At 45.5% G+C, this 14330-nt stretch overlaps 1 protein-coding gene across 2 annotated transcripts in view; it reads right to left on the minus strand.

Moving 5' to 3' along the window:
• Nucleotides 1-865: 865 nt before the first annotated feature.
• The window catches only part of Tmed8 (transmembrane p24 trafficking protein family member 8), a 28937-nt gene continuing 15472 nt past the window's right edge, over nt 866-14330 (minus strand). Inside the window, exons 2-6 of one of the 2 annotated variants that reach the window (XM_051149714.1) lie at nt 11222-11303; nt 6365-6494; nt 4176-4302; nt 3684-3989; nt 866-1815 (exon numbers count right to left, since the gene is read on the minus strand). In XM_051149714.1, the coding sequence (XP_051005671.1) occupies nt 1598-1815; nt 3684-3989; nt 4176-4302; nt 6365-6494; nt 11222-11303 (863 nt within the window). In that variant the 3' untranslated portion in view covers nt 866-1597. Of the gene's footprint in view, nt 1816-3683; nt 3990-4175; nt 4303-6364; nt 6495-7861; nt 7913-11221; nt 11304-14330 lie in introns of those variants that run through there. The other variant, XM_051149715.1, reaches the window with a different exon arrangement.

A 14330-nucleotide genomic window follows, 5' to 3' on the forward strand; every position in this document is an offset into this window, starting at 1 on the left:
CACAAGCTGACTGGCAAGATCCTGCTCCTTGAGTGATCACTCCTGCAGGACAGAGAGGCTTGGTGTGAGGCAAGCGCGCAATAAAGGAACGTGCCAAAGGAGGCGTCACGAAGAGGGAGTCAAAGGAGGAAAGGACTTTGGCATCTGATAATCATGGTGCTCAGTTTATCACTGACTAGTCAGTTCCTTAGATCCATCTGCAGTGAGTGGACATCCATCAAATCTAAGAACCGCTCACTGGGAGCACTGGCATGCACCTAACACGGACTAGGTTAGAGTCGTCCTGCCGTGAAACGGCAGACTCTCCCCAAAGCATCAGAGGACTGCCGTGCAGGAGTGAACACACGTGACCATTTTCCAAGCCGTAGAACCATCTTTAGCCCCATAAAAGAAGTGGCCTTAATGGCTCAGAGCAGATGGGAAGGAAGCCTTATCAGACACAAGTAGGAACAACTGAAATGTGCTTTTAAAGAAAGAAATAAACCTAATTATTTGAACTTCAGAAGAAGGACAGACAACAGGGTAGGAAACAAAGAGGCGCAGCCGGCTGCAGAGGCCATGCCTGTGCGCGCGCTCCATCCCAGGCCTTAGCGCCTGGTGCTCTGTGGCCACTCGCTACAACACAGCCTCAGGATGACCAGGGTGCGAGGGGCTGTTGCCTGAAGGCTTTGGGTTAGGTAAGGAGCACACACAGTCAGCAGCAACAGCGAAAGGACATGATTACTAAGGACCATGACCCCCCCCCCACCAAAGCCTTCCGTTCTCAGTGTAAACCTAGAATCACTGCAAACCTGATTGGTTTGCGTTGTATTTGGTTCCAAAGCAAACTTTCTAACTAACACCCTACTAACACTTGATTTCCTCAGTAAGGGAGCCGGCTCTGGAGGTGCAAGTGATGGAGGCTGCCTTTCTGCTCTTAGGGCACTGACCGCAGCTTGCAATTGCTGGGAGGGTCTTGCTACACTGCAGAAGCACAGACTTAGTAAAGAGAAGGGAGAAAGGGGTCTAACCAACAGGAATGATATCCACCCAAGGCAGTGAGGTCTCCCAGCCTGAGTTAGAGACACAAGAACACGCCGCAGGCAGGAATATGGCAGTGGTGAGAGGCTGGATAGAGCGTTCTCCATCCAGAAGATTGGGCTCTTTCGCTGACAATGTGCTTTTCCCTCCTCTGGCACCTCGAGATGTAAAGAGGGCAGGCGCTACTGAGGGCACCGGCATCGCAGGCTCTGGAGAAGAGGAGTGAGCAGCAACCTGAATGAGCTTTCCCAGCATGAATCAACTTTTAAAAGACATCCTTCCACTTTGTTTCAGGCTTTCGCCTCACAGGGGCCTTCTGAGAGGGCTTTAGCTGGAGTCTCAAACGACGAGAGGTGAGGCGGGGACCATGGAACGGGAGCACTACACCACCTGCAGAAGAAGCCAAGAACGGGGAGGAAAAAGCTACACGGGGTCAGTCAGTCAAGGCATGCCAGGCAGGGCGTGAGGCTCGGGAGCCTCACACAGAACTTTAGGCTCTTGCTGACACACAAGAGGCCCCCGCCTGCTGGCAGCCTGCTTCAGCCAGCAGACACAGCCCACCCGAGCCCGGCATCCTTCAGCTCGTGTAGTAGATGTGGAAGTAGAGAGTCTTGTTGCGTAGCAGGGAGTACGAGTTGTCAAACTTGAGCAAGTAGATGCCCTCCCCAGGGTAGTCGTGGCTGCCAGCTTGCACATCTCGGTGGCTGTCCCGCCGGTACACAGGCATGACCTCCCCATAGCGACCCCGGAGAGAACTCCTGGAGCCTCTTTCCACATCTCCCACAGGGACAGGTTCTGCAAGGGCAAAAGGGCGGGGTTTGGAAATGAGTTTATAGCCCAAATACATCCTGCCTCCAGGTGGGAGAGTAGTTCCCACATGGGGACTCTCCTGTCCTCCTGCAAACACTAGGAAAAGCCCACAGATCTTCTTGGCCATCGACGTGGCTGCAGAATGAAACTGGCATCCAGAAGCCCGGAGGCCAAGAGTGCAGTGATGCCTCCTCTGGGAAACCGTGGTCCAGCCTGACAACCTTATAAGTGTCTGGTTTCCAGTGGGGGAAAGATGCTTAAGGGAGTAAAACCTGAAAAGCCTGACACTGTATGAAGGGAGTAGCTAATAGAAAAGAAATACAGCTGAGCGTGGTGGCACACACCTTTAATCCCAGCCCTCGGGAGGCAGAGGCAGGCAGATCGCTGTGAGTTCGAGGCCAGCCTGGTCTACAAAGCGAGTCTAGGACAGCCAAGGCTACACAGAGAAACCCTGTCTCGAAAATCCGAGAGAGAGAGAGAGAGAGAGAGAGAGAGAGAGAGAGAGAGAGAGAGAGAGAATATACAGATAAGGACATTGTTTGGTGTGACCCTAAAACTTCCACTTGATGTCCTGATAAGCAGCAGGTAAAATAAAAGGCCCACCCCATCCCTAAATACATATGGATTTGATTAGATTGGTAGATTAGAAAAAAAACAAGTGAAGAGAATGACTCGTGGTCATTCATGAAAGCCAAGGAATATGACAAAAGCTTAGAACTTACTTCCAGATTCCCCCATATACGGCCCATCTTGAGTAGACACAACAAATAAGAATGGAGTACAGGCTGGGCGTGGTGGCGCAGGACTGTAATCCCAGCACTCGGGAGGCAGAGACAGGCAGATCCCTGAGTTCGAGGCCAGCCTGGTCTACAAAGTGAGTGCAGGAAAGACAAGGATACACAGAGAAACCCTGTCTGGAAAACCAAAAAAACTAAAAGATAAAAAATAAAGGAAGAAGAACGGCACAGAGAAAAGCTTAAGTGGTTGCTCAGTGGTTAAGAGCACTGGCTGCTCTTCCAGGGAATCTGGGTGGTTCAAGTCCCAGCACCTACATGGTGGTTCATAACCATCTGGAACTCCAGGTCTGGTGGAGCTGATGCCCTTTTCTGGCCTCCACAGGCACAGGGCACACACATGGTACACAGACATACAAGCAGGCAAAATATGCACATAAAATACAATAGTAAAAAAAATTTTTTTAAATATTGGAGCAGAGGGGCTGGAGAGATGGCTCGGTGGTGAAGAGTGCCGCCTGTTCTTCCAAAGGTCCTGAGTTCAATTCCCAGCAACCATATGGTGGTTCACAACCATCTGTAATGTGATCTGATGCCCTCTTCTGGCCTACAGGTGTACATGCAGGCAGAACACTGTATACATAATAAATAAATCTTTAAAAAAAAAAAAAAAAAAAAATATTGGAGCAGAGACCACTAAGCTTAACATGAAGCAAAGAATTTGCATTCTGCCAGCAATGGCAGTTTGGGGGAAAGAGGGAAGGGGTACTTTTAGCTTCCTATAACCACTGAGTGTGGCTCGAAGTCAAGAGTAAATACTCTGAAACAAGGAGAGAAAAAACACAAATCTCGGGTTTCAGTGTGATCTGGGCAATCCTGCAGGCAATCCCCATCCATGGAGAAAAGGGAAATAACTAGGTACTCGTTAAAAGTGGGGGAGGGAGAGAGACAAAGAGGAGGAATGGGGAGCGTGGAGGGAGGGGCTTTCCACCAAAGCATCAATACCAACTCCATCAGCTTGCAGTGCTGCATTGCATTCTGGGGCAAAGAGAAATGCTACAATCCACGAAGCAGCCACTAGCAATTAGGTTGAACAAACTGAACAAGAATTACATTTACCTTCGATCTCCTCCTCTTCTTCCTCTTCTTCATCCTCATCCTCGCTGGAGTCACTGACCTGCACAGTTATATCGGTGCTGGTCACTGGGGTCCAGTCAAAATAAACTCCAAAGCCAATATCATAGTCATCGGTTGCGAATTCCCAGCAGACGCGCTTTCCCTCAGGATGGGTGGGGACCCGGATGGTGACAACTTCTCCCCGTTTCACCACCAGACGGCTGTTCTTCTCTTTGCCTAGCTTGCTTTTGAACTCCTTCACTTTGGCAAAGGTCCAGATGGATGGAGGAGCCATCAGAGGCGGAGACACTGAAAGGACAGACAGCTTACTACGGAGAAGCTGGGGAGGGCTCCTGGAGGGTTAACATGCAACGCTCTTTCTGAGGGCTTCCATCAGCTCCTTTCACAACCCATTTCCTTTTTGCCTTCCTGTCTTCCGTCCTTCAAGTATCTATTGGAAATTAAAGTTAGCTTCTATGCTTCCAAAGGTCTCACCTTTCCTGTGGTCCCCCAGAAGATCTGCAGATTCCAAATCCGCTGAAAGCACATCTATAGCCCCAGTGTGCTCCGACTGGATCATAACCGTGTCTCCAGGCCGCTGCGGAGCTTGGTACTTGGCCATCTGCACGACAGAGTTCTGGTTATAAGACTTACGACGACGGATTCCAATTAGCCTCCTTCCAAACACAGGCTGCCTTGTTCTTCCCTGAGACTGCAACCTGGAAATTAGTGTGTTAATCTGCGTTCTTTCTTTCTAAAAAGCACAAGTTACCCCCAAGGTCTACTTTTTAACATCACCAAAATGTCCCCTAAAGATTCTTTTCTTCCCTGTCCCTTGCAACTTTAGAAAAAGTGTTTTTGTTTGTTTGTTCGCTTTTCCCTCCAGACCTTCTACAAAATCCTCCCTACAAATATCCTCAGAGCTTGCTATGGGCCTACATCAACAGGGTTTCTGGCCATGCCTTGGTCTTGTCTCAACCTGCACTGTATGTCCCAGTGGCTGTTCTCATATCACTGCCGTCTGGAGGCTAGTTATACTCCCACACGTTCAATGACCATTTCTATATCAAAGGCTACTCCACTCAATTACTTTCACGTCACCATCAGTCACCAAATTTACCAAAAGCACCGCAGAGAGTATCTGGTTTCTAATTTTCCTCTCTTCCTTACCTGTTCTTTCCATTTCTCTGTATCCTTTTCCTACTTCTCCCTCATTCACACCTCAGGCTATAAGTTGTCTCCCCCTGTAGTTCACTAGCAATGTTCCTTAAGAGTGTGTGTGTGTGTGCGTGTGTGTGTGTGTGTGTGTGTGCGCGCGTGTGTACTGTCATGTATATACGGGTGCCTGCAGAGGAGAGAAGAGGACACTGGATACCCTGGAGATAGTTACGGGCAGTTCTGAGCCACCTGACATGAGCGCTAGGAACCGAACTCGGGTCCTCTGGAAAAGCAGCCACTGTTTTGAATCAAGGAACCATCTTTCTAGCCCCACAATGTTCTAATAACTACAATTTCATTTTTAAGACAGCCATAAGACTTCCATTTGAACAGTACATGTGCTGCCAGAGATCTGCCTTGCATAAAAGGATCCAAGTGGCATTTGATACAAAAGGCCCTCACTAACCCACACAGAAGTCTGCAATCACTTTGGAGAGACTTCCCTCTGAACCACTTACATCATGTTCCTCGGTTTGTGATATTATGCCTTCATTTCCTGCTCCCTCCTAGGCTGGGAGGCAACTCAACAAGAAATCTATACCTACTGCCCACAGGGAGCGCACATCGGTGAGTCAGCAATCCAGGTGGGAGGCTGGGATTGTACTTGCCTAAGTAAATCAAGTTGTGATCCACCCAGGCTGTGTCCTCACAAGAGCTGTTTCAGAGACTAAGCCCACACCTTCTCATCCACACACCTAAGAAAAGCGAGTCAGACCTTGGCTAGCATGTTTAAAGGAACCCTTCATTTTAGACCATGGGTTTAAATGGCAACTTAGTTAGTGGCAGAGTCACAGTAAAGCTTTTAGCCTTAGTTTCCACGATTGCTAACTGGGGACACAGTGGCATTTATCTCACTAGAGTGTGATCACAGTAAATGAAGTTTGTAGGCAAAAATTCCTATAAACTGCTGAGCATTATGCAAAAGGTACAATGTTTGGTGTCTTTATTGACACAAATTCTAACTATCATATCACTAACAATGCAGATAATAACACAAGCCATCCCTACTTGCCCTGCCTGTGTCAAAGGAATCACTAGTTACAACACCGTTCCTCTAGACTCTACATAAATACAGAGCAGACAGCAGTAACGATGGCTCAGCTAACACTCAATGGCTTCAGGCTGCTTCATCAAGAGTTTAGAGACTACAAGACATCCATTCTGACACTTCTTTTTTGTGCGCTAATACAATGACAGGCTGTATGGGAGAGACAGATAATTATTCTCCAAATAATTAAAAATGAATGCTTCACAGGGGTGTCCAAACCATATCCACTGGGCTACCTGAAGCCCCAACTTAAAACATTGAGGTTTTTTTTCCCCAAAATAATTTCTTCTGTAACTCAATAATGCAGTTCTGAGAGCCACCATATCTCAGGAGTGCAATTTCCAACCCACCCATTATGTGCCAAGTGTGGGTGCCAGAAGCTCGCCTTTTCCTAAGAGAGCCTGAGTACACCCCCTACCTCACTGAGAACCTGGGTCTGGCCTGCTGGCAGCAACGCCTGCTCCCCTGGAGCCTGCACCTCTGATGCAGCAGCCGCTTTCTGCAGATCTTCTGTGGTATCCTTACTCGATGGAGATACCATCTGTGGCCTCTCAGAGAAAAAACAAAACACATGTCAGTTCAAGGGGCCTTAGAAGAGGCATAATCACTCCAAAGAAACGCTGAAAGAAAACAATGTTCGGGAGACAGCCCACCCATCCTGACTTCCGCACTTAGGTCCATGTCTCTTTACTGCCCAGAGCTGACTGGCTCGCAGTAAGGGCATGGGAACTGATAAAGCCAGTCCCCAGGCTCTAGAACCACAGGACTCAGGGTCTGGCCTTCTTTGTTGCTATGCTAGATTTATTTACTTTAATGGACTAATTTTAAATGTATATGTCTGTGGCATACAGTGTGGTGCCGTGATACAGGTAGGTGCTTGAAATGATCCAACGTATTCATTACTTCACATACTTAGTTTCTGTATTATAAATATATTGCTAATTTACTGCTTATCATTAATTCTGAGTGTAAAGGTATTATTATTAACTCTAGTCACCATGCTAGCAGAGACCTCTTGACCTTATTCTGCCAGCACCTCACCCATTGTGTGCCAACTCCTGGTAATCAACATTTTTTTTTCTGAAGTAGGCAGTGGAATTTTCCAGAGACTACCTGTGACAGTACAGCAGAATGAATCAAGATGCAGAGGTGAAAATTCAATTGTCTTTAATTAAACCAGACATTAAAGGGATTTATGCTGTTATGCTGTGTGATCTTTGCTTTGAAAGTTGGTTGTTTTTCATTAAAGGCATATTATTTATAGTAATATGTAGTGAGTCTATTATTGTTTTCAAATGAGTAAATTAACACTATTATAATTTTAGGCCTTAATTTCTAATATGATTTTTTTAAGGTTTGGATGTTGTTTAAGACACTATTTTACTCTGTAGTTCACACTGACCCTGAACCTGCAGTGATCCCACTGCCCCAATCTCCTGAATGCTAGGATGTGAGCCACCACACTCAGCTTGTACAATGAAGAAAAAAATCCTTTGAGGTCTTCACCAAATACTCAAAGTGTAAACATCTGAGAGCCCCTGCTTTTAGGCTATCAGCAACATCATTTTCTTTTGGTAGCATAGATAAGAAAAATCACTTTTAATTTATAGATTGTATCTTCTTTGAATACCCAAGTCACGCCAGCGTGCCTCAGAGCGACTGAGGCAAGGGAGGACTCAGAATCAGTTGTTTACATCGTCCGCTGTACATGGGAACTCGGTGAGCTTGAGTCCTCTCTTGTTTCTTGTCGCCCCTTCACTAGAAGGCAAGCTGTATGCTGGGAAGAGGGTCTCATTCCTCTGTGCGCCCAGCATCTCACACCAACCTGACTATGGCACTCTCTGAACCCCGACCTTAGCTCCCGGATCCCCACACTGCCCAGGGTACCCAGAACACTGACTGCTTGGCTCTTTACCTCAGTACCTCAAGCACAATGCTGCTTGGAGGACTGGGAGGCTTTGCACTTGCTGTAGCCTGAGACACAAAACAACAATGACGATGATGATGACGACAATCCTCCTCTGACTAACTTACTGCGTGCTTCTTCCCTCAGCTCTCCGTTGGGGGTCACTTTCTGAGAGGTTTCCTGGTTGTCCCTGTACAAAATGACTTCCCAGCTTTTTTCACTGTACTTACCATGAACTGACACACTATGTACCACATTTTGTTGATTGCAAGGTACAAACTGGTCTTAAAATTAAACACAGTTAGAACATAGGGTATGTTGAAAGTATAATGCCAAAACTTGTACTAAGCTCTCCACTGGCATGGTGTTCAGAATCCTATCAACTGGAGAAAACTGTTCAAATGTACACACTGGCAGAGTAAACTTAGACAGAAAACTGATAATGACAAGATATGATTCATATTCTCAGGGTTGTTTTGTTTTGTTTTGTTTTGTTCTTATCCCTTCCTTACACAGTGCCAAATTAAAAACGTTTGTGTTTCCTTGAAGGTGTTTTCTGGTTAGGGACAAATCTGGCTTTCTTTATCTGTTCACTGAAGGCACAGGCTTTTGGCATCCTCATGTTGGGACCTCATTAGACTCTATCTGGAGGACAACAGCAAATTTCACAGGTGAAGGCCACTGATGAAACATGCTGTCCACTTGTTTCCTCCTCGCCGTCTTCACCAGGGTATAAACCCCATGACAACAGAACTCTGGACTGCTCTGTTCATCTGCAGTGTTCTAGTACCTAGAAGAAGCTCAGGTGTTCAACAAGTGTCTACTGGATGAGTAAACAGTAGCCACCTCCAGATTATTTGTTGAAGAATTAAAGGATGTGCCACTTCCTGTTTGGGAACAAATGTCATTTTGGATCACACTATTATTTGTGATATTGGGGAAACTGACACTAACAAAGTTCTTCAGAATTGCTAAGCTAATGTTACTACATGTGGCTTCTAAAACCAAGAAACCTCTTCTTTGCTTTTATGTATGCTACTTTGAACAAGCACAATTTTGCTTTTATTTTTAAGCTTTTGTTTTATGTATGTATGTTTGTTTGTGTGTGCTATCTGTCTAAGTGTGTATGTATGTGTTGTGCAGGTGCACATACTTGTGTGTGTGCTGAGACCAGAACAGGGTGTCAGATGACCTCCTCAACCACCCTCTGCCTGGTCCTTTGAGGCAGAGTGTCTCCCTGAAGCCAGGGCTCACATTTCAGCCAGGCTGAATGCCAGTGAGCCCCAGCAGATCCTCCTCTGTCTGCTCCCCTTGTTTGCAGAAATGCCCAGAGTGTTGTGTGGGTCCTGGGACCTTAACTCTGGTCCTCATGACTATAGAGCAAGCAAGTGCTCTTCACCACTAAGTCATCTTTCCTTTTTATTTTATTATTTTAAGGTGGTTTTTTTTTTTTTTTTTTAAAGACAGAGCTTCTCTGTATAATAGCCCTGGCTGTCCTAGACTCACTTTGTAGACAGGTTGGCTTCAAACTCAGAGATCGGCCTGCCTCTGCCTCCCAGTTGCTGGGATTACACGTGTGCAACACTGTATCCAGCTCACTAAGCCATCTTTCCAGTACCAATTAAAAAATACTTTAAAGGAGGCTTGTAATATCCACGTGAATTTAATATTCACATGAACATTTTATGCTTTAAGGAATTAGCAAAAGGTACTTGGGGAAAGAGAAGTTGCCAATAAGTTAATGCCAGTGATAGGCCATGTTAAAAAAGAAAAGAAAAACAAAACAAAACAAAAGCCTTCTAAGTCATTTAAGTCTTCTGGCTTATGCTGCCCCTGAGCAGACTGACCTGAAGGATGGGGAGGGCCTGGCCAGACAGCTAGTCTCACTAGAAAAGCCAGACAGCTGCACTGTTTGCATTTCCAACAGACACAAAACACAGGTGCTGGGCTTCTGGCACCATGTATGCTGGAGCTTCTTCGTTCACTAAATTTATAAACAAAACTTTAAAATTAAATCATTTTGTCTAAGAATGTCCTGTGTTTCTCAAGAAACTTCCTGTTAGGAGGATAAAACAGCTCTGTGCTATAACCCATCCTTTAAAGACCCCACACACCAATGTGTGCACAAAGAGACAGTGACAAGAAGATGAAAAGTCCCTGCCTTAGGAAATGTCAAGAGCATCAATTATTGCGTGTCATCAAAACCTTGAGGGGTTGGAGAGATGGTTCAGGCGTTACAAGGACTGGCTGCTCTTCCATGGGCGTCACAGGGTGGCTCACAACTGTCTGTGACTGCAGTCCCAGGGGCTCCAGGACCCTCCTCTAGCCTCTGTGGACTCGAGGCATGCTTATGGTGCAGGCAAAATGCCCATCCACACACACGAAAAAGAAAGCCTTGAGGCAGAGTTCTGTGTACATCAGCATAGCCTTCCTAAGCATGGAACTTAATTATAATGATGAGCTACAGAATCCTGAACCAAGCACAGAATTTACTATTTCATTTTCCTCATTTTAACTACAGGGACCTCTACCTATTTCAGTGGGGTTATAGGGATTGAAGGTATAGGGAATACATTTTGAACCACAGTATTTAGCAAAGAGAACTATTTCATAAACCATCATTATTTCTGTTACTATTGAGAAACATTCAAATAACGCATGGCCAGTTATTGTAGTACCCCCAACTACATTATAAATTATTTCGTACGCAAATAAAGCAAGAGCTGAATACAACTCAAGAAGTATGAGATGTTCATAAATACCGTAACATCTCTTTTTATGCCCAGCCATGGGGACCACAGGTTCCACCAGACAGTACTGGGTAGGAACTGAGTGACGAGATTATGACACTGAAGGCAGACGTCTGTGTTCCACTAGTGACTCACGGCTTCCTCTCAGGCTAGCCTCAATTACAACCCTTCCTTTCTATCATATGCCTATCAGTGACAGTGGGTGGATGAGACGGACAGAGAAGAAAATTAAGAGCGACAACCTAGAGGTTGGAGAGATGGCTCGGCACCTAAGAGCACCCTCTGTTCTCTCATAGGAACTCAGTTTGGCTCCCAGCACCCAGGTCCTGCAGCTCACAACCACTTGCAACTCTGCACATGTCTTCTGGCCCCTGGAGGCACTGGACATGCGCACTGTGCACAGACATACACGAAGGCACTCACAACACAAACAAGTAGATAATACATGCAAAAGAATGACAACCTAAAGGTGATTGTGATGCTTAACCTGAAAATTCGCATTTACTACCTCGGGTGCCTTACCCTTAAAAGTCACTGCCTACTTTGCCCACCAGCTCCTTTATTCTCAGAGGGCAACACTTCCAGAAGCATTCTATCCCCACAAGTTGCTCATCCCTACCTGTAGGGTGAGGGCTGGGGTGCTGGGTCAGAAGCAGAGGCCAGTGGAGAGCTCACTTCATTGTGTTCCAGATCTTCCTTCTCTAGAAAATCATGGAAAGAAATTGATCTGTGAGAGCGAACAGTAGCTTATAATCTAGGTCTTGGGAGGCTAAGGCAAGAAGATGAGGAGTTCAAGGCCAGCCTTAGCTACATAAAGATGGCTCAGTGGTTAAGAGCACTGCCTGCTCTTCCAAAGGACCCGGGGTTCAATTCCCAGCACCCACATGGCAGCTCACAACTATCTGTAATTCCAAGATCTGACACCCTCACACCAATGCACATAAATTAAATAAAAATATTAAAAAAAAAAAAAAAGGTTGAGACTAGCCTGGGCTACCTGAGACCCTGTCTAAAAAAGTCATTGTGGAAAGCATATATATCCATAGCTCATCCTATACAAAGATCAGTGCAAGAAGCTGGAGAGATGGCTCACAGGCTAGAAACACCTGCTGCTCTTCCAGAGTCCCTGGGTGGGTGTGGTTCGCAACACCCAAATGCCTCAAGAGGCCAGCCCACTGAAGCAACATGCTTAGGAGGGTGCTTCCCCCTAAGGTCACTCCTCCCTCCGGATCTGTTCAAATATTTACATTGCCCACTGTGTCCTTCTGTCCTTTTCCCTAGGCTGTCCACTCCACCTTGGATGGGTCTGGCTTCCTACTGCTTCCCCCAAAGGAAGACGCTAAAACACACAGCTCCCTCTCAGTAATGACACAACATTTCTGAGAATAACACTATCCAGGCACTAGATTTTTTTTTTTTTAACTGCAAATTTACCCTGTTGGTCTAAATACATCAACCAGGCTTCCCTTAGCTTCTAAATATAAACTTTTTCTAAGTCTACTCCCTCGTATGCTCTATTTTTTGAGATAAACTTTTGGAAAATAATGAATTTTAAATTTAAATTCAGACTTCACCGGTTCATATTATTATTCCAAATTCATTTTTTAAAACTGCACTAACGGTGCTCAGCTACTTTTCAACTTTTTAGGTAGTCCAAGATCCTACCCACACCTACAGTGAGCATCTCACTTAACCTAATCAAGATAATCCCTCACAGGCATGTCCAGTGGCCTGTCTCCTGGGTGGTTCTTGACCTCATAAATTTAACAGCTGAGATTAACCATTACATTTTGCTTCCTAATAAGGAACCATAGCTCTTCATCTATTTGCTGAATATTCAAGTTTCTTACTCACTCTTCCTGTACGTATTCCCATCCTGATTTCCAATTCTGATGTGTATAGAAGACATCATTAAATTCTCTTATTTTAAAATAAATAAATAAATAAATAAATAAAATAAAAACTGCACTAATACAGCCGGGCATGGTGGCACATGCCTTTAATCCCAGCACTTGTGAGGCAGAGGCAGATGGATCACTGTGAGTTTGAGGCCAGCCTCGTCTACAAAGTGAGTCCAGGACAGCCAAGGCTACACAGAGAAACCCTATCTTGAAAAACAAAACAAACAAAAAATAAATTTAATTTTTAAAATTTCACTAATAACTTTGTTTATTGTAGAATGAATAAAACATAGATTAAAATTTCCATTTGCCTTTATACAATTTTTTTTCTTCTTTTTTTTGGTTTTTGGTTTTGATTTTTGGTTTTTCTTTTTTCTTTGTTTTTGTTTTTCAAGACAGGGTTTCTCTGTGTAGCCTTGGCCATCCTGGACTCACTTTGTAGACCAGGCTGGCCTCGAACTCACAGTGATCCACCTGCCTCTGCCTCCCGAGTGCTGGGATTAAAGGCGTGCGCCACCACGCCCGGCCGATTTTTGGTTTTTCAAGACAGGGTTTCTCTGTGTAGCCTTGGCTGTCTCAGACTCACTTTGCAGACCAGGCTGGCCTCAAACTAACAGTGATCCGCCGCCTCTGCCTCCCAAGTGCTGGGATTAAAGGCATGTGCCACCACCACCCAGCCAGTGTCTATTCCTAAAAGACATGCATCAAATGTTAATGAACATTTTTCACAGACTTGTTTTGTGGTCGGTTTTAAAAAGGTAAATATTATAGTTTTAAATGACTGTATCTTTCATCGAAAGGCTTTGGCAAGTATCCACAGTGTCTAAAAGTGTCTAATTTCATTAGAAACCAAAAAATGCTTTTTCCTAGTCTAGTGCATTGTATGTGAATTAGTGGAAATTCTTCTACCAGAAGAAGACTCTCCTCATACACTACGTGGCTGCCTTGGGAGACTCATTTTTTTAAAAAAAAGGGGTGGGGAGGGGGGGCGGGGAGCTAGGTGTACTGCCGCATACAAGAAGCTGAGACCTTGAACTCAAGGCCAGCCTGGGCTACATAGCAAGACACACCAGGAGAAACTATTGTAAAAATAATCAAAGGGAGAGAAAAAGAGCAGAACAAAGGGTTAATTTCAATTGGCGAAATAATTAGAAAAATAGGTGAAAATGACTAGTGAGTATCACTAAAGCACATCCTTTAACATATTTCTTTTACACTTCCCTAGCCTCGTCCTGTGATCGCTTCTTAAAGTTGGCTCCTGTACACCCCTTTAACAGGACTTATCTTCAGCTCATCTTACCAATGCCCTGCTCAGACCTGGAGTCAGCTGATGCTCCAATGAGCACCAGTTCTTTTCCATGGGATGCTCAGGAAGGGGATGACTCCAGGAGCCCAGGAGTATGCACTGCTGGTGAAAGAATGGGTTCAGTCCCCCTCCCCCTCCCCCCCCCCACCTCCAACCTCTCTATCACCTGTTCCTTTGTCCTTCAGCCTGTGGCCATGAGCAAGAAGGCCCTTGGTGGATGTGACCTTGGATTTCCCAGCCTCCAGAACTACAAGAAATAAAGCTTTGTTCACTATCCAGTCTCCGGCTGAGGAAGGTAGAGTGTTTGCCTAGGGTGAGCTGAGGGGCCTCGATTCAATCCCCAGCACCGCAAAAGGGGGAAGGGGAAACTGAGGCTACACCTCAAAGGTAGAGCCCTTGCCTCGTAATGCCTGAACTGGGTTAAATGGTCAATGCTGGAAAAATAAAGGTATAAATTCTCCAGTCTTGTTACAGCGGCACAAAACGGAGGAAGGCATGCAGGAAGACATGTCTACAAGCGC

This window comes from Acomys russatus, chromosome 1 (assembly GCF_903995435.1).
Source record: "Acomys russatus chromosome 1, mAcoRus1.1, whole genome shotgun sequence".
Classification (NCBI taxonomy): Eukaryota; Metazoa; Chordata; class Mammalia; order Rodentia; family Muridae; genus Acomys; species Acomys russatus.